At 54.4% G+C, this 16,883-nt stretch overlaps 5 protein-coding genes across 5 annotated transcripts; 3 read left to right on the top strand and 2 right to left on the bottom strand.

Moving 5' to 3' along the window:
- Nucleotides 1-635: 635 nt before the first annotated feature.
- On the top strand, nucleotides 636-4,118 carry CKM354_000875700 (uncharacterized protein; the record flags this gene model as incomplete). The annotated part of the gene is made up of 3 exons (XM_044804150.1): nucleotides 636-2,143; nucleotides 2,198-2,831; nucleotides 2,886-4,118. The coding sequence occupies 3 exons, from the start codon at nucleotides 636-638 to the stop codon at nucleotides 4,116-4,118; spliced, it is 3,375 nt and encodes a 1,124-aa protein (XP_044660085.1).
- A 523-nt stretch (nucleotides 4,119-4,641) lies between these two features.
- CKM354_000875600 (uncharacterized protein) lies at nucleotides 4,642-6,015 on the top strand (the record flags this gene model as incomplete). The annotated part of the gene is made up of 4 exons (XM_044804149.1): nucleotides 4,642-4,660; nucleotides 4,718-5,079; nucleotides 5,131-5,791; nucleotides 5,876-6,015. 4 exons carry the CDS (start codon nucleotides 4,642-4,644, stop codon nucleotides 6,013-6,015), a joined length of 1,182 nt encoding a protein of 393 aa, XP_044660084.1.
- A 306-nt stretch (nucleotides 6,016-6,321) lies between these two features.
- CKM354_000875500 (uncharacterized protein) lies at nucleotides 6,322-7,900 on the bottom strand (the record flags this gene model as incomplete). Its single annotated transcript, XM_044804148.1, has 3 exons — nucleotides 6,322-6,605; nucleotides 6,679-6,783; nucleotides 6,835-7,900. 3 exons carry the CDS (start codon nucleotides 7,898-7,900, stop codon nucleotides 6,322-6,324), a joined length of 1,455 nt encoding a protein of 484 aa, XP_044660083.1.
- Nucleotides 7,901-8,661: 761 nt separating this feature from the next.
- CKM354_000875400 (uncharacterized protein) lies at nucleotides 8,662-10,876 on the bottom strand (the record flags this gene model as incomplete). Its single annotated transcript, XM_044804147.1, has 4 exons — nucleotides 8,662-9,407; nucleotides 9,463-9,704; nucleotides 9,759-10,043; nucleotides 10,359-10,876. The coding sequence occupies 4 exons, from the start codon at nucleotides 10,874-10,876 to the stop codon at nucleotides 8,662-8,664; spliced, it is 1,791 nt and encodes a 596-aa protein (XP_044660082.1).
- A 3,653-nt stretch (nucleotides 10,877-14,529) lies between these two features.
- On the top strand, nucleotides 14,530-16,659 carry CKM354_000875300 (uncharacterized protein; the record flags this gene model as incomplete). Its single annotated transcript, XM_044804146.1, has 1 exon — nucleotides 14,530-16,659. One exon carries the CDS (start codon nucleotides 14,530-14,532, stop codon nucleotides 16,657-16,659), a length of 2,130 nt encoding a protein of 709 aa, XP_044660081.1.
- Nucleotides 16,660-16,883: the final 224 nt, after the last annotated feature.

The following is a 16,883-nucleotide window of genomic DNA, read 5'->3' as shown; positions in this document are numbered from 1 at the left end:
TCAGAGAACCTACACATCTTACCAGAGGCGGTCTGTTGGACGTGTCAGACTAAAGTGACAGGGCTATGCAACACCGGCGTCTGAGATTGTCCTCTGGCCAGGACCTGGACATCCAGTCTGCGGGTCTTTCTCCAAAAGGATAAGAACACAAGCCGATAGCATCCTCGAAATTGTTTCAATCTTAAGACCGATCGTTCTTTCCACGAGAACGTTGTCAGAGACTCGGCTCGACACACAAGGTGAGAAGCAAGAGCTTGAGCGCGCCTTCAGACGCGACATGCAACAGCTGTAAGCCCTGCACAATGTTGCTGCATCCGCTCTGTCGAAAGATAGAGTCCATCTCGGATGCGGATATGGCAGAGAGCGTGGCCTCTCGTGGTCTGGTTCCAAGCACGAGTCTGGAGTGGCTATGATTTCTTTGGTACTCATTGAGCTGTGACGAGGGCGTGATCTGAACTCATACCCCACATGAGAGGCAAGAGGTATGTCCGAGCAAAGTAGGAAAGCATGAACTGGACTCCAGCGCTCTTGCTGCACATTTCAGGTGGGTCGTTCGCGATTTACCTACTTGACTGGTGATGAGGAAAGCATCACTCGTAGACGCAATCCAGAACCCAGAACTTGCCTCGTTTGCCATGACAATCACTACCCTGCTCCACGATATCGACACCGATCGATTCAAGCTGAGCGCGGAAGCCACTGGGAGACTCTCAGCACCACATCACAAAGGCCTCTCATTTCCAGGCCACAACTCTCGCTCATCCATGAATTTGTTTCTGCTCCTCCTGAGCATCTGCTCAGGCATTGAAGGCGCTCAAACATGGCGCAACAGCGCCTTTGTCTCTATGTCGGCAATCTCTCCTGCGCCTGCAAGCCTTCCTCAAGCTACATCTGAATTGCCCTCCCTCACTTGGTCACTCGATCACGCACTCAATTCGACAGAAATTGTCGAAGTTGACACAGGACTTTTGTCTGGAAGCCACACACGCCCAAATCTTGGAAGGCGTACTCCATCTACTTCGAGTGTTGTAAGTCCAAGGGATGTCGTTGCTGGCACTGGAATCACCTCGTTGGTCTACTCAAATACAGCAAGCTCGATGAATAGTTCTGTCAACTCCGACTATATACCCATGGCTCCTTCTTCAAGCACCTTTGGCCTCGTGGGCACTGGCTCTGCAACAGGCCATGCTACGAGCTCGACACCCTTGCATTTCAGCAACAGCACAAATGGAGCAGCGACAGCCTCGACTAGTCCAGTGCCGTCTTTTGTGGCAACGAACTCTTCCCGAACCACTACCACCAGCACGGTCAGGTCGATAACCTCCCTCGGCCTCAGTCTCAATCAGACTGCACGTGGAACAAGCTATCGTGAATCTGCGTCTACTGGTATTCCTGTGGTCGGAACTTCGATTGTCTCGAGCAACACCATAACCACGGGTCTTTCTCTGAGCATGCAGGCAACAGGCTCTCCTCTGCCGGAATCTAGCAAGACGACCTCAGATACAGGCTTGACTTCTGTTCCCGCTACGCAAAAATCCACTCAAGATGTCAGCCCCCCTCGATCTACATCTGTGGCCACCACCGCTTCATCCGCAATACTCCCATCAGGATCGCCATCAGCAGATGCAACGCCCGCACCAACAGCTCTAAGTGACACGGACGTTCAAGCCAAGAAAGATGAAATTGTACAGAAATTGCAAGGCACGATGCCACGACTTCAACAGTGGATTGGAGGAATCGAGATCAATCCAAAGCCTTTGATCGAGGAATTCAAATTGGTCAGAAATATGACAGAGGGTCTTTTGAAGGGAATCCCTGACGATCACAAAGGTGGCGGATGCACGCAGTCACTCTTTGGCGCGTTGCGTTGCGTTGCCGCGTCTGTTCAAAAGGCTGTCGATGACCTCTCGAAAGGTGTCAAGGAAGGGCTGAAGGGCACGCTAGGCACGCTGAATGATGCTATTAAGGCCATCCCGAACCTGAAACCTGAGTATGGCAATGATAATAACAACGATCACTCGTTGAAGTCGGGAACTGGCTCGACCAGACCTCCGACCAGCTCAATTAAACCATCTTCGACGTTCGAGAGCTCGACCACTCAGTCCACATCGGAGAATACAGCATCATCGGCCACTCTTTCGAGGTCGGACACGACTTCGACGAGGCTCTCGACATCGCAATCTACATCTACATCCAGTTCAACATGTACTCATTTCGCTACCGCGACCAACAATTATGTCACCTGCTGGTCGACAACCATCGGAAGTTCGGCCGCGAGCAAGGTATGCGAGACCTCCCAAAGCATTATCAGCGGATGTACTGTCACAGGCACAACGACTACCACCTCTATAACAGCTTCCATTGAACCAACACTGTGCGCACAAAGCGGCTGCGATGTGTGCACGCACAGTGTTGCCACAAATCGGCCGAGCGCTATACCACGACGCGCCTCTTTGGGCCGGCGGGATATGGAGACACCCGACGATTACGACAGCTACGATGACTTCATGATTGCTCAATTCCAAGGCTCCGGGAAAGACCTGTGCTACGTGCTTCCACTGAGACCATGGGCAGGAGACCCAAAACCCGGACAGCCATATATCCTGGGCGGGACAAGCTCGCAAGCATTTCCATTTAAATCTACGCCCTTCAGTACTGCTGTGCAAGGACTCTACGGCTGTACCTCCCTTGTTATTGTTTCTACGGGAGGCGTCTTCATTTCTCACATCTTCGAAGACCCGACATTCATGGACACTAAGAAGAGAGCGCCACAGTACCCATTGGGCATGCCAGCAGACGATGCGGTGTGGGAGCGTGATGTCAAAAAAGCAGTAAGTTGAATGTCAGTTGTTGTGACGCTGAAAACGTGCTGAACACGGGTCAAGATTTTCAGAGGAGATGGAACCGAGTTCGTGACGAACTATGGCCTGGCCAGACTCGTCATGGACGGTAATGTCTTCGACAAGAAGACTCATGTTCTCCTTCCACCTCTCATCATCACACCTCAACCCGCCGGTGTGCTCATACCCGGCAGCAGACCTGACGATGACTGCCGCTATCAAAGAAGGATTGACCAACTTCGAGGTTTGATTCGTAATTTGATGGATGTAGAGCCAAAGGTTGTCACATATATCCCTCTCCTTGGCTCTGCTCAGTCAAGAGAGCAGATGGACAAGACCGCAAGGGGGAAAGTGCTAATTCAGTATGATCCGCACGCCAAATCTGAAGATCGAGAGGAGACAGATCCGAAGACCGGGCAGACGCGGATTTGCTCTTACCAGAAAGCTGGATTCAAGGTCTGGGCTGACACACAACAGATGGTATCTCATCACTATTGGGAAGCCCGAGGAGATCAGAAAGGGCATCAGGTGCCTGTACAGACTTTGATCTACCAGGGAAATGTGTCCATCAGCTCTGTGGCTCCTGCGACAGCCCTGTCTTGTCGAATTGCCTCGGGTGCCCTGTCCAGCGTTGCGACAATCTCGGAAGCCTCTTTGACGACCAGCACTATCGGCACGAGTTCAACAATGCTCAGCACAGAAGCTGTATCTTCCGGCTCCAAAGCAGCATCACGGTCTTCATTGGCGACCAGCAGTATCAGCACAGTTGCGACAGCCCTCAGCACGGAAGCCGCATCATCGACATCCCCAACCTCGACAACAATGTGGACAACCGAAGCCACCACAACCACGTTGAGCACAAACGCCAGTCCGACGAAGGCCACAGGTGCTCCCGCTTCGTTCCAATCCAAGGAGCCAGGCACATCATGCCGTCTCACTACAATTGCACCGGTGACATGGACGACGGGTTCTTCTGTCACAACCATAGCTGGCGGCGCGGCGTGCACCTGCAATAATGGGCAAATGGTTGATCTGAACACTATTACAAAATTCGATGGAAGCTTGGAGTACTACTGTGCAGCGACAGGCAGCTCCGCACTCGCAGTCAGCACCAGCAGAATGCTTAGTCCTACGCCCACTCCAACGAGCGCAGCGCACACTACCGCACCTCCACCGTCCACTTCCTCCAGGTCGCCTTGCAAGGTAGACAATAGGGGTACCACGGTGTGTTACTGCTATTTCGTCCGTGGTGTTTGCGAACTGCCGCCCAAGCATTGATGGCGGGTCTAACGGTTCTGTTGTCTGCTTCCCCTTTGTGGGTGAGCGAGAGATGTTGAGTAGCTGTTCCTTTAACATTAATGGCAGGAAGAACGAGATGTAATCATTGATGCCATACGAGACAGAAAGAATGCACGCGGCCACCAACTTCGAGAACGGAAAATTGTGTCTGAGCATGTTTCTCGACTTCTGGGGTCTACTTGGGAATTGCTTTGTAGCTGAACGTATCTGAGCTGCTGGCATCCATGCTCTTTTCTCATGGTATCAGATACTATATGAGCGTCATGATCTTGTAGCAGCTCGCGGTCGTCCACAGCATCGGCTGTGCCGCAATGACGCAGTGCCCGTTCACCAATGGTATTCACCTCTTCCACATGCGTTTCCTTGGCGCACTCTCATTGGCCCATTTTCCAATGCCCCCCAGCTTGCACAATGCCATTCACTAATGCCCCACCTGCAGCTCTGATACTTCAGCTGCCTCCGTTGTCTGGCGACGACACACTTCGACCTAAGTCATCTCGCAATGAGGCGCTCGAGGAAAGGTAAGTTGCATTGGCGCCGCGCATCAAGGTCGACTCGAAGCTGACCACGAGCAACAGCAGCAGCAGCAGCCCCAAACACCCACGGCCGCGACAATATTCCGGACGTCTCTCGCTCGGCCATGGCCAAGCACAACCCACGCGCCGCCGCAGGCGACAAGCGCGCCGCCGACACGTCCGACTCGGCAAACACCAACACTGCCCCGCCAAAGAAACTGAAGTTCATTCCCAACGATGCTGTTGGCGAACCCCTCGAGAAGGACAAGAAGAACTTGGCGGACTACAACATGTCCGATGCTGCCGTGGGCAAGTCCACCGCCGCATCGCCCGACTCTCCAGACATCAGCACTGCCCAGCCAATGGACGGCGACCTCGATCCCAAAACTGCCATCGGCATTCCGACCGAGGAGGTGAGAGACTGGGTGAGGGCACAAATCAGCGGAATGAATGGATGAACTCTCGCTTCGAAACAGAAGAAGGAGGCTAAGCAGATGGCCGCGCAGAAGGAGAAGGAGGCTGAGCAGATGGCCGCGCAGAAGGAGAAGGAGGCTAAGCAGATGGCCGCGCAAAAGCTCATGGACGACGCTCACGCAGCTCGTAGCAGAGGTGGCAGTAGCCGGCGACAGATGTTGGAAGCGCGAGTAGCGCAGCTGTCGAACGAGCTCGATGCCGGCCATGCGCAGTTTGCCAGGGATCTCGAGTGTCACGCTACGCACACCACAGGCCTCACCGGTCTAGTCGCTGCGGCGAGAATGCAGTACGACAAGGAGTTCGCTGACAAGACTGGTCGCACTGGTCCGAATCTTCATGATTGGGACGGCAGCGCACCACTGAAGGCTTGTGGTGGCTCCCTCGATGACGATCCTCTCGATGTCGACATGGCGGACGCTGGTGAGGTCGACTACAACACCATTCTGAGCAGAGCATCGGCCCCGGGGGGGTTGCCAACTTCCAGCGCATCGCCAAAATTCCCTGATTCTTCTCTGGATGTTGAGGGGGGAGCGAACGCTGTCTGGTTCAAGGACACCTATGGCCAGGTCACGCACGAGGACAGAGTGCCAATGTACGACCGACCGGCGTACAAGTTCCCCATCGGCGCGCCAGCGGATTTCTGGAAGAAGTTCAAAGTTGACGGTAAGTATCATGACAAAGCAAAGTGCCGTCGTCGTTATTCCTCTCGAGTTCAGCAAGGCGATGGCGTACTGACAGACAATGCAGATGAGTCCGAATACGGACCGCGCGAGAACCTCAAAGCCGCACCGACCAGCCGCAGCGTGTGGTTCGCTACGCGTTGGAACCGTGGTGGTCGGGGTTGTGGTCATGGAGGTGGCCGTGGCCGCAGCCGCCGGGGTCGTTAAACTGGACGTAGTTGCTGCGTAGAAGCCTGGCTGTTGATTGCGGTGCGAATATGCCTTGACGGAAATTGGTGATCGGCAGGAATACGACCATGGTGGAGCAAGCAAGTGCGATGATCGAGACATTGACAGCATGAGAAGCTGGCGAAGCGCCAGTTGCTTTGCGAGCACACTGTATTGTTGAGAAGGACCGATATCTGGAATGTCGGGCAGGAAGACAGCAACTTGTCTGCGTGCCATTTCTGTGGGTAGACACCAGAGTGGACGGAAAATGAAACTCAATTCATTGATGTAGCGTCAAAGAAGTGCTCACCGGCAGCGTTCCATGTCCTGTTGAGCAATTATTCTGGCCTCCTCGCACTTCTGCTGCCATTCTTGGATTCTTGCAAGGCGAGTGCGATTCGGGGGCAGGGCACATTCGTAGGCACTGCGACCTTCGCCGAAGTTCACGGACAAGCATTTGGTGTTGGCTTTCGAAGGTGGCGCATTACCGCCGAGTTCCAGTCCGTGTTCATCTTCGTCAAGCCAGTCCTCAATTTGAGCTGCAGCGTCTGCATCGCTGCTCGCAATACTGAGATCAACATCGTCCAGCGCTATCAAGAGTAGTCAGTTTGGGTACGAGGATATCTGAGCTGACCGAAAATCCCTTCCCGCGATTGAGCTTACCGTGATCCGGAAATAGGCCATTATCGGAGTCGTGAAAAGGTGGCACGGGCTGAAACCCTGCCGCCATTGCTCTCGCTTGAACATCGCGATAATTTGTGTCGGCGTCTACAAAATACGTTAGCATATACACAAGAATGACCTCATCTGTATACTCACTCTCGCACTTGATAAATAGATCGCTGGCTGTCTTGATAATGTTCTTGCTAGCCTGTTCTGGGCTCATGCCTGCTGCGATATTTTCCTTGAGACGCTCGATCTTGTTGTCTCTGCGAATGAATGTCCAATACTCTATCGTCCATTTCTTCAATTCTTCTTGCGCATTTTCCCACTCGGCGTTCAAGGCGAGAGTCATTCCAGGAAGCAAATCGTCAGAATTAAGGTCGTAATCGCTCTCAGATTCGGGGTCTTCGTAATCGTTAGGATGATCTTCGACTGCTTCACCGCAGCGCAGCTGCCGAACGATAGTCTCGTCCTGCAGCGCAGTTGGTGCATGCTGCTTGCATAGCTTTCGCAACTCTTCAGTAAGTTTCATTCGGCATGCTTGTAGCACCCGTTGTTTGATTGACAACGCAGCTTTGCTTGATGTCAAATCTGCGCCAACTTCTCCGTCTTCTCTCGATTCGTCGCCGTCAACATTGCCAGCAACAGGAAATCCAACTCCCGATGTGCCATCACGCTGTGAAACATAAACTTCCATTGCGTTGTCGTAACGTCGTAATTGGTCAATCAGCGTAATGGGTAATCGAGGTGGGAGATCTCCTGGTCCATCGGGCTCTAGAGAGTTCACAAGATCATCGGCAGTCTTTTGAATGTTTTGTAGGTTTCCTTCGATCGTATCTTCTGTGAGGTCGAGGGCATTGCACAATCGTCCAAGCCGCTCCGAGTAGCGTTGCTGTTCATCTCTTTCACCCGAACGATGTCTCATTTCCAGCAATGTGGCAATGCTGTACTGGATAGACTTCAAGTCACCTTCGGAGTTCTCAAAAGCATCGTACCCATAAATGAGCTGCTGGAGGCGATGTGTATAATCCTCAATTTCCCGGCACGGACGTCTCTTGCGTAGTCCACTGGGAGCTTTGCGTGTTGGTTGTACACGGCCTCGAAATACTCTGTTTGTAGACGATTTCTTGCTGGTGGTACTTGTGGTCGGTCTGGGTCTGTTGAATGCATTCCAGGCGGTTCTGCCGGCATCGCGCACACACCTGAGGAAAGCCCACGCCATGAGTAGCTGTGAATCGTATCTGTTGTCAATGGAAGAGACATCTTTGCAAGTTGTGTGTGCGAAATGTATCGCAGGTGAGCTTGGGCCTCATGACAATGAAAACTGGACAATAAGCAAGCAAGACCGTCTTGCCATTGTCCGGATGCGGACAGGCGCGCGGTGAAGCCACACGGTCCAGTCACACAGTGTGTCCATGGCAGGTGACCTACAACGGCATGTTGCTGCAAGCTCACTTGCGGGTAGTCAGGAGACAGTGGAGGTAGTGAGAAGGTCTGAAGTCTGAAGGTGGGCATTGTCACCAACGCCAAGAACACGCGGCAGCGGCAGGTGCAGCGGACAAAGTCGACTTCCCTTTCCCTCACATGAGGTGATCGCAAAGAGTGAGAGTAATCATAAATGCTGGGACAGAAAACAAGATAGTAGAGGTGATTTTCCACTTCTCACTTCTCATTTGGCCCTTCACCAAAAGAAGCCGATCGAAGAGCATATGCATATCGCTCTCTATCCACACGTCCCAGCAGCTAAACAGCTAGAACAACAACAATGCCATGCCACCATATGTGCAAACTCCTGACCGTGCACACTTCGCCCGCCCTATTTTCCTTGGTAGAGGCGACTTTCATTTCAAACCTCAAAAAAAAAAAGCTGACACCAGTATTAACATTCCACTTCCGTGCCACGAATCGAAAAAGTCCATCTCAGCGCATGTACGCTCAAACAATGCCCATGCATGCCCAGTCCTCAAACCGGCTCATCTCATGTCATGAAGAAGGCGCCGCCGGAGCATTCAGACCGACACCCGCCAAATGCCCATACTTGCTATACCACGCCTGTACATTGCGCAAAAAGTCCTGACCCTCCTCGTACGCGCTCTTCTCTCCACTGGTCGTCCGTTCAAGTTGCTGCGGCGTCTCCCCACCACCCGACGGCGCTTGCACTGCGCCTCCCAACATCAGCAAGCTTATTTCAGTACTTTGCGAAACATCCTCACCACCACCGGCAATATTCAATGCTGCCAGGTGCATTTGCTCCGTTTCAGTCTTGTGCCCTTCCACGTAAGCACTCATATTGGCGAGTGTAGCTTGCATGTTCGGAATGGTGCGCTCCACCGGTTCGACATGCGCTTTCGCACCGTTGCCGTTGGCCGCTGATTTTTTGCCTCGACCAAACTTCCCCTTGCCTGTTGTTGGGATGTTCTCAGGAGCACCTGGACTGTGCTTATTGCCATTGGCATCCCCATTTGCCAAGGTCTCGGAGGCCTCGTCGCCGCTTCCACTGCCTTGGTTCAGCTGCCTCTTTCGGCCATGCGGCGAGGATGCTGCCTGTTCGAATTTGGCTTTGGTATACTGATTATTGCCAAGCTTCTTCCCTGGCTTCTTACCCGGACCTTTTTTGTAGGAAGCTTTGTCGGCTGGCGGAGGGGATGGAGGCTGGGATGAGGGCGCTGGAGGAGACGCCTTGGCACTTGACGCAGCCTTTGATGCGGCGTCTTCGGCTTGCTCGAGGTCTACTATGAAGTAAGCATGAGCTCAGAAATTATGGCTGGAAAGACATGAGCCTACCGTCGCCGCGCCGACTGCGAGCACGTTCTTGTCTTCTCCCTGCAGCTTCGGCTCTGGCACGTTCCTTTTCCTGCTCCTTTTTCTCAAGTGCCGCTGTACGCGAGGAGAGCGAGCTATCTGCTTTCACCTTGCTCTTGCTAGTGGCGGTCTGCTCGTCTGAATCGTCTTCGATCTCGGCTGCTCTGATAGCTGAAGGCACGGACTCTGATGACCGTCGCTGGCGCTTGTTATCTGACTTGCTTCTACTCCTTATCAGTCTGTTGTCTCCTGTACTTCTGCTCCGTGGCAGTACTCACTCCTCGCTACTGTCATCACGACCACGCTTGCCGTTTCTCCGCCCATTGCCACTCTTGCCTGCCTGTTCACGTTTGCTCTCTTCAATCGCAATACGGAGCTGCTCCTCCTCATCGTCGTGCTCTTTGCTTCGCATTGTTGCACGTCGCTTGCCGGTAGCTGGGTCGACGCTTGCTCTGGAAGCGGCACTCTCGCGCTCTTTTCTGGCCTTGTCGTCATACTTGCTGACTGACCCTTTTCGCTGAGAAGCTTTAGGATGGAGCGGCACGTAGAGGGAATATTTTTGCCTGTGTTGTTCTGCGTCAGCAGCTGCTCTGCGCACGCCCGAGTCGTGGTAGCGGGCCATGGCTGGCGCGAAGGGTGTCAATGTTTGGGCGACGGACGATCACGAGACTCTGAAATATCGACGGGCATGTAAATCGCAAGCCGCAGGGCATGTTGAGGGCATTCTGGTGCGTGGTGCTCGCGGAGACACTTGAAGTGAAGTTGCGTGCGCGTCCATGCTGCTTGCCACGCGCGATTTGCCTTCACGACAGGCAAGTGCGGGTATGGTCTGATGCAACGGCGTTGCATTATGAGGTAGAAAGAAAGAACGAACATACCCTCGTGAGTCTGTCCCAATCACATGCTGCTTTGGCCGGCACTGTTCGCAAAAGTACTTTTCGGGCGTCAGGTTCTCCGCCACGATACCCACGCATCCTCCATGCTGCCATACTGTGCAGCCGTCGCAGAGGATGAAGAGTTCGCCGGCGTCCTCAGCTTGCGCGTCTGGGATGCCCGCAAAAGCTTCGCTGAGTGGTGGTCCCGGGTACTCTTGCATGCCACATATGCATCGTGTTATCTCTTCATCGTCCACAGCTTCCTCATCGGCATCGTCGATAGCCTCGTCCGCCTTCCCAGCATCTTCCTCTTTGTGGGCAGCTTGCGATCGCTGGCTGCGACGCGGCGGCTCACTGATGTCTTCCGAAGACAACGAACGCGGTGTAGCGGATTTCTGATTATTCCCTCCTCGCGCATTGCGGTCCTGTCGGTTCGATGAGAGGGAGGAGGACGTCGTTGAAGCTGGTGCCGCGGGTGGTGCTCCTCGTGTGCTACGCCGCGCCGGCGGCGACGGCGGCATAGTGAAAATCCCACACGGGGACGGCGTGTGTGACCTGTCGCTACGGCGAGCCTAGACAAGCGATGGCCGCTGTCCTGCTACACCCGGCCGGAAGCTGTCGTCAGTAGCAGTGGGTTGCAATGTGCAAATTGATCGCGTCGGCAGAGAAGCTCGGTTTGTGGGCGTGCGAGAGGGTTTGGGACCGCGAGAAAACGTGCTAACGATAGTTCCGGCTGCGCAGAGGCCAATGTACGGGGCGAGGAGGATTGTCGGTATGGTGGGTAGCGGTGTCGTGAGGAGAGAGTGTGGTGGTGGTGGTGGCAGACTGGGCCAGTTGCTTCGCTCATTGCAGATGCACGGCCGACGGAGCATCATCGCCCAACTGCCCGAATTTGGCGAAGCGGGGGCCCTGAATTTCGAGTTGGTGCCTTACGCTGCATTGAGCTCGTCAGGCATTCCATTTGCCGCGCAAATGTTCGTAACAACTGGATGCGACCTTGACAGCGTCAAGTCTTGTTGAAAGACATCACGCAGGTCGTCCGTTGGTCGCATGTTGTGGTGAGCCGGATGCATTGCGGTGCCGGGTGCGAATAGTCGGTCGAAAGTGCTGGCGCTGAGAACGAAAGAGAGAGAAGAGCACGGCCAAACGAAAACTCGATGACGAAATACAGGTCAGCGAGCGACTCTGCGAGAAAGCAGGGCAGCACAATCGTGGGTTGTGGTTCAGGTAGAAGGATGATTCCGCAGTGTCGAAGTGGTCGAGCGCGGAGAAATTGTCGCATTCGCCATCACTGTCGCCGTGTTCGAAGGTCCGCTGGCGCTGGTCAGAAAGCGGTAACCTGTTCTTCGCACACTCGCATGGCAAACTCCAGGGACATTTCGTCGCACAAGCACATGCCATGCCTGCACGGAGATCTGCCGCGAGATTGCTTGACATCAGAGTCAAGTCTCACGGCTGGAGATGAATCTCCCTCTTCAAATTTTTCCGACACATTCCAGTACACATTCACGGACCCTCCAGCGATACTGCGACATCCGGTGCATGGCCACGATGAAGCTGCTGCTACTTCGCTCTGATCCTTGACCTCGACTGCTCGAGCAGAGCTCACACCCTGCATATCGGCAAGGGCAGCTGCAGACAGCCACCGTCAGTGGCCGAGGTGTGCTGCTACGCTACCTTATCAGGTGATGAATTCCATCACCCAGGTGACTAACGGCTGCACGTAAGGATGATAGCGTGAGGCTGTCTTTTCGTTCGACGCCAGCGCAACACTGCATCGCACACTAGACCTACAGGCGAATGCATCTCCGACTGACGCGATCGAGCGTGAGGCGGTCGATGGATCGGATTGACAGGGGCTTGTCGCGGTGTGGCGCTTCTTTACAAGGCGCACAGCCTTGAGTAGTGCGAAGCAGTTCTCGAGCTGCGGATCGCCATGCATGAGCGTGAAGCTCGCAGTAATCAGGTCCTCTTGACTCCAGAAAGAGGCGTCAAGAGGAACGGTCGAGATATTCGCTCAATGCAGCCAGAGGCAGTAGCTTGATACTCCGTGGTATGAGCCCAATCGATCACAAAGTCAGCAATGTTGATACTTGATTGATGGCCAAGGAACTCTGACCCGCGAACGGGTCAGGTCTAGATTGCCCGATATGCATGCAAACGTTAACGAGCAAGCGGTTATTTGGTACTTGCAGACAGCTTTTCTCAGTAGCGACAAGCCCTTGGCATTGCAGGTGACTGAAGATGCATCCTCGTAAGCTTCGCACAGCCATCTCGAGGTTGGTGTGTGATTTGATAGGAGCCGGACTGCGCACGCATGAGCCACAAAGCAAGACATGTTCGTGACGAAACACATTGCATCAAGCACAAGCTCCATCTCCAGTCTTGGCCCGCCTCGGCAGTAGAGGACGTTACATGGCACGATGCGAAACTGTAAATCGCTGAGAGCGTTGTCGGCCAATTTTGGTCTCCAAGCGCATGCATTGCACTCGCCAAGAGCGTTGAATGCAATTGGCAATTGGTATGGAGTGCGGAGCACCGAGACATCCGGCGGGAGATTGTATAACTTTGCAGAGGAGGAATCTGTGGCCTCCATCTTTATCTGGGTCCACGGTGGAGCAGCGGCAGTCAGCTTTTTCTGCATCTATCCTGCTGCCTACCTGTGCGTCTCAACAGCATGCGAGAAGGAGAAAATTCTCCACCTCCTCGAGGCATTTTGATGCTGCGTACACGACGACTGTGTCGCGTCGCCAGCTGCGCAGTGTGCTTTGCAAGGAAGTAAAGTCATGCGTGCATGCCAAGAATTATCCGGGAGCCTACAGCTGCCGATCTGCCAACCACAGACTGAATGGAGTGTCAGTCGAAAATGGACGCGCAGTCCAACTTTGGACCGGACATGGCCGGAGTCGGTGCCCGGCAGCCGACTTCGTACAGAGACATCTGAACGTTGGCCATACAGTTCAGGTTCATGGGACAACGCGCTCTGGGCGCGATTGTCTTGGAGTTCTCAGCCCTCCAGATTTGACCTCAATTTGGCGAACGGATAATTCATGGGGGCATCAATGTCGGCAAAGACGGGCAGCTCGAGGGGTGTGTCTCTGTAAATGCGGCAGGTGAATCGCACCTGCCATCTGGCGCACAGAACACCAGGTGCTGTAACAGAGAGCAATCTGCGGGGCGAAATCAAGGCGCTGTCGAGCTCAGAAGGCCAGGAGCCACAAAGGGTCGTCAGCAGCAGCCCCCAAACCTATGGTGTACGAAGCAAAGTAAGCATTCAAAGCCCCTTTGTTCCAGATCACCGACGAGTGTTAGGCTTTTGGGGGGTGGCCTGCAAGAAGTGGATGATGCGCTGGAATGTGCTGGTATCCTGTCGGATCTTGCCTTTTGAAGATTAGGAGGCAGGTGTGCAACGTCTCGTTGGCTATGCCCAGGCGTAGAACCAAGGACGCGGAGGCTTGGAAGGTCGCAAGACTTTTGAGATCTGCCAGAAAGTTGACACCGTTGTATGCTTGTGAAACGTCAAACGCGGCTGCTGCAGCTTCTGTCACGGGCGTATCAGATCGGCTTGCGTGCTCTGCGGGATGGGGCGGGCGCGCTGGGAGCACGCAGTGGCCGGTAGATCGGGGTAGGAAATCAGTGGTAATCAAGGCCCAAGGTCGGAGTGCCAAGTGAGCGTGCGGCCTCGGAGCCATAGAAGGGTGGTGGAGCGAGCGAGTGCCGTCTAGTTCCGCTAGCTGCGAATTGCGACCGAAATGCCCATGTTGGCAAGAAGCATTCACAGTTCTTTCCCAGTCGCCTTCTTCACGTCTGGTTATTGTCAGCACCAGGAAGCACAGTATCACCCCCGACCAAGTCATCATCGTGCACGATCACCGCGCAGCCGCAGCTCCATCCATCCCCGTCAACAGTGCTGCCTCCAAGCATTGGCACAGTGTTGGCGCGTATTGGCAACTGCTGCTCTTCATACGCCAATTATCGGTGCGACTGGGGCTCTGTGCTCTGCGCTGCGGCGCCATACCTCATCGTACAGGGCTGGTTGGGTCCGCCATAAGATCTATAGAGGGACTGGCCTGCACGTCCCGGGCCTGCGATAGCAGTGAGTACACGCCGTTCCCATTCATTCACCCTCCCACTGCACTCGCCCCTCCACGCATGCTGCTGGTCCATATTCACCATGACGACGACCAAGTTCGGCTTCCGGCAATGGGGAAGTCACGGTGACCTTCGCTGCGAGTACTGGATTTCCGACATCGATCTGGCCGGCGGGAAGGAGACGCCACCCACGCATCCTGGAGGCGAGCTCAAGTTCACCACGGGCAGTCTGGCCGCTATCCACAACTATCGGCCGAATAGGCCGAGCAGCAGCAGAGTGCAGCGCAAGCAGCGCTACGACGACATCTACGCGACCACGCCGCGCAGCCAGAGCCACAGCCATGGTTACTATTCCAGCAACAACAATCACACTCGGCATTTGAACGTGGGCTCCGACAGCGATACTGATCCTGATTTGATTTGCAGAGTCCGAACAGCCGGCGCCTCGCAACAAGGCTGGAGGGCTATCTTTTCCACTAAGCGTCCCCGCGCTCAGCCTTCAATCTCTTCAGTACGGTCCACCAGTTCTCCCTCCGACATTTCCACCTCCAGCATGTCGACCGACGTGAAAACGCGTCTGCCGCTGCCGCACGCAATGCCGCCCACGCCGCCGACGTCTGACACGTCCAGCAAACGCCGGTCTGGCTTCCTGGGTAGATTCAAACCCCATCACCGACGGGAAAGTAGCGACGTCACACCATCATCACGACCTGAACCGGCGCGTCGCGCCACACCGTCGTCGCCTGCGACATCAACATCCCAAACCAGACCAGAGACGCCGCGACCGCCCACTGCAAATGGCACCATCACTTCCAACGACGATGCGCCGCCGCAAATTGTGATCCGGTCGCCCACCCAACGCGACGAGTTCGAAGGAGTCCACTACCCGGACGGCCTCGAACCAAGCCCGACCCCGCGCAGTCCCAGCGCGAGGAGCAATCGCGGCATCAAATGGGCGGAAAATTACGACGATGCACCACCGCGCCCGCGGCGGACGAGTTCGGCAGCAACGCATGGCCGCCGGTCTTCCATCTACTCCAAGGATGTCGATGGCAATTTCGACAACATGCTGGGCGTGGATGCGGGTGTTGGTTCCAAGGCTCGGCGATTGTCGGTCGCACTTCCCGACGACCTGCAGGTGGATGAGTGCTCACTGGAGGAGCACTTCAGTGTTCTGCAGCGCATGAAGCACAAGGAAATCGGCGCAGGCGGTGCTGCCGTCGTCAAACTAATGCAAAGCAAGACGGCTGGCGAAGCCAAAGACAGAGTGTTCGCTGTCAAGGAATTCCGATTACGAGAGCCGCAAGAAGAGACCGAGTACGAATATGAGCGCAAGATCAAGTCTGAATTTGCCATCTCGAAAGCCTGCGATCACGAAAACATCGTCAAGACATTCCGATTATGTCACAGTGGCGATCAATGGTATCATGTCATGGAGTATTGCGAGTTGGGCGATCTCAATGACCTTATCAAATCTGGAATTTTCGCTGGGCAGGAGGATCGGAATTGCATGTTCAAGCAACTTGTTCGTGGTGTCGACTACCTACACAGCCGCGGAATCGCGCACCGAGACTTAAAATCCGAGAACCTGCTTGTGAACAAGCAAGGATGCCTCAAAATTGCCGATTTCGGTACTGGTGAAGTGTTCTGCGGCCAACATCCTGGAGTACGAAACTGCCGACGGCAAAGCATCGTCGACCCCAACGAGCCCATCCGATATTGTCCGCCAGGCTGGGTGGGTAGCGTGCCGTACATGGCGCCAGAAATCTACCAACGACTGGGCAAATACGACCCGCGTGCCGTAGATGTATGGGCTGTCGCCATCGTGTACGTTACGCTTTGCTTTCAAGGCAACTGTTGGGATTTCGCGGGAATGGACTGCAAAAACTTCCGAATTTTCATGCAACACTGGGACGCCTGGTTCGAGGATTATCCAGATCACATCATCAAAGACGGACGCAGGGTGCCGCAATTCGGCTACATCAATAGATTTGCTCGCTTGGACGACAACGAGACGAGAACGATGTTGATGGGCATGCTACATCCGGAACCTTCCAAGCGCTGGAAGATTTCAGACGTGCTGAATTCCAAGCCTGTCGAGAATGCCCCCTGCTGTCAACAGTCTTGCTACTCAGACGACATCCGAAAACGACAGAAGAAGTCGCTACATAACCACATTCCCGCGGATAAACGCAAGAAGCTGAAAGTATAGCATGGTGACCGCCTGCATTGACTCCGCCATCTTTTCCAGCGACGCGTCAGACGAACGTGAGCGATACCGGAGAGGGGACGACATTGTTTGCGTTGTACAGGTCCAGCACCCAATAGAGAGCCAACGCAAGTATGCATAGGGCGAAAAGAAACAAACTTTACGCACTGAAACACATTTCAGACTTGGCATACGGAACGCTGCATGAACCACGTATACACCCGTAC

Source organism: Cercospora kikuchii, assembly GCF_019650295.1.
Source record: "Cercospora kikuchii DNA, contig_00005, whole genome shotgun sequence".
Classification (NCBI taxonomy): Eukaryota; Fungi; Ascomycota; class Dothideomycetes; order Mycosphaerellales; family Mycosphaerellaceae; genus Cercospora; species Cercospora kikuchii.
The sequence above is the reverse complement of the archived record's forward strand: the minus strand, read 5'-3'. Positions and strand labels throughout refer to the sequence as shown.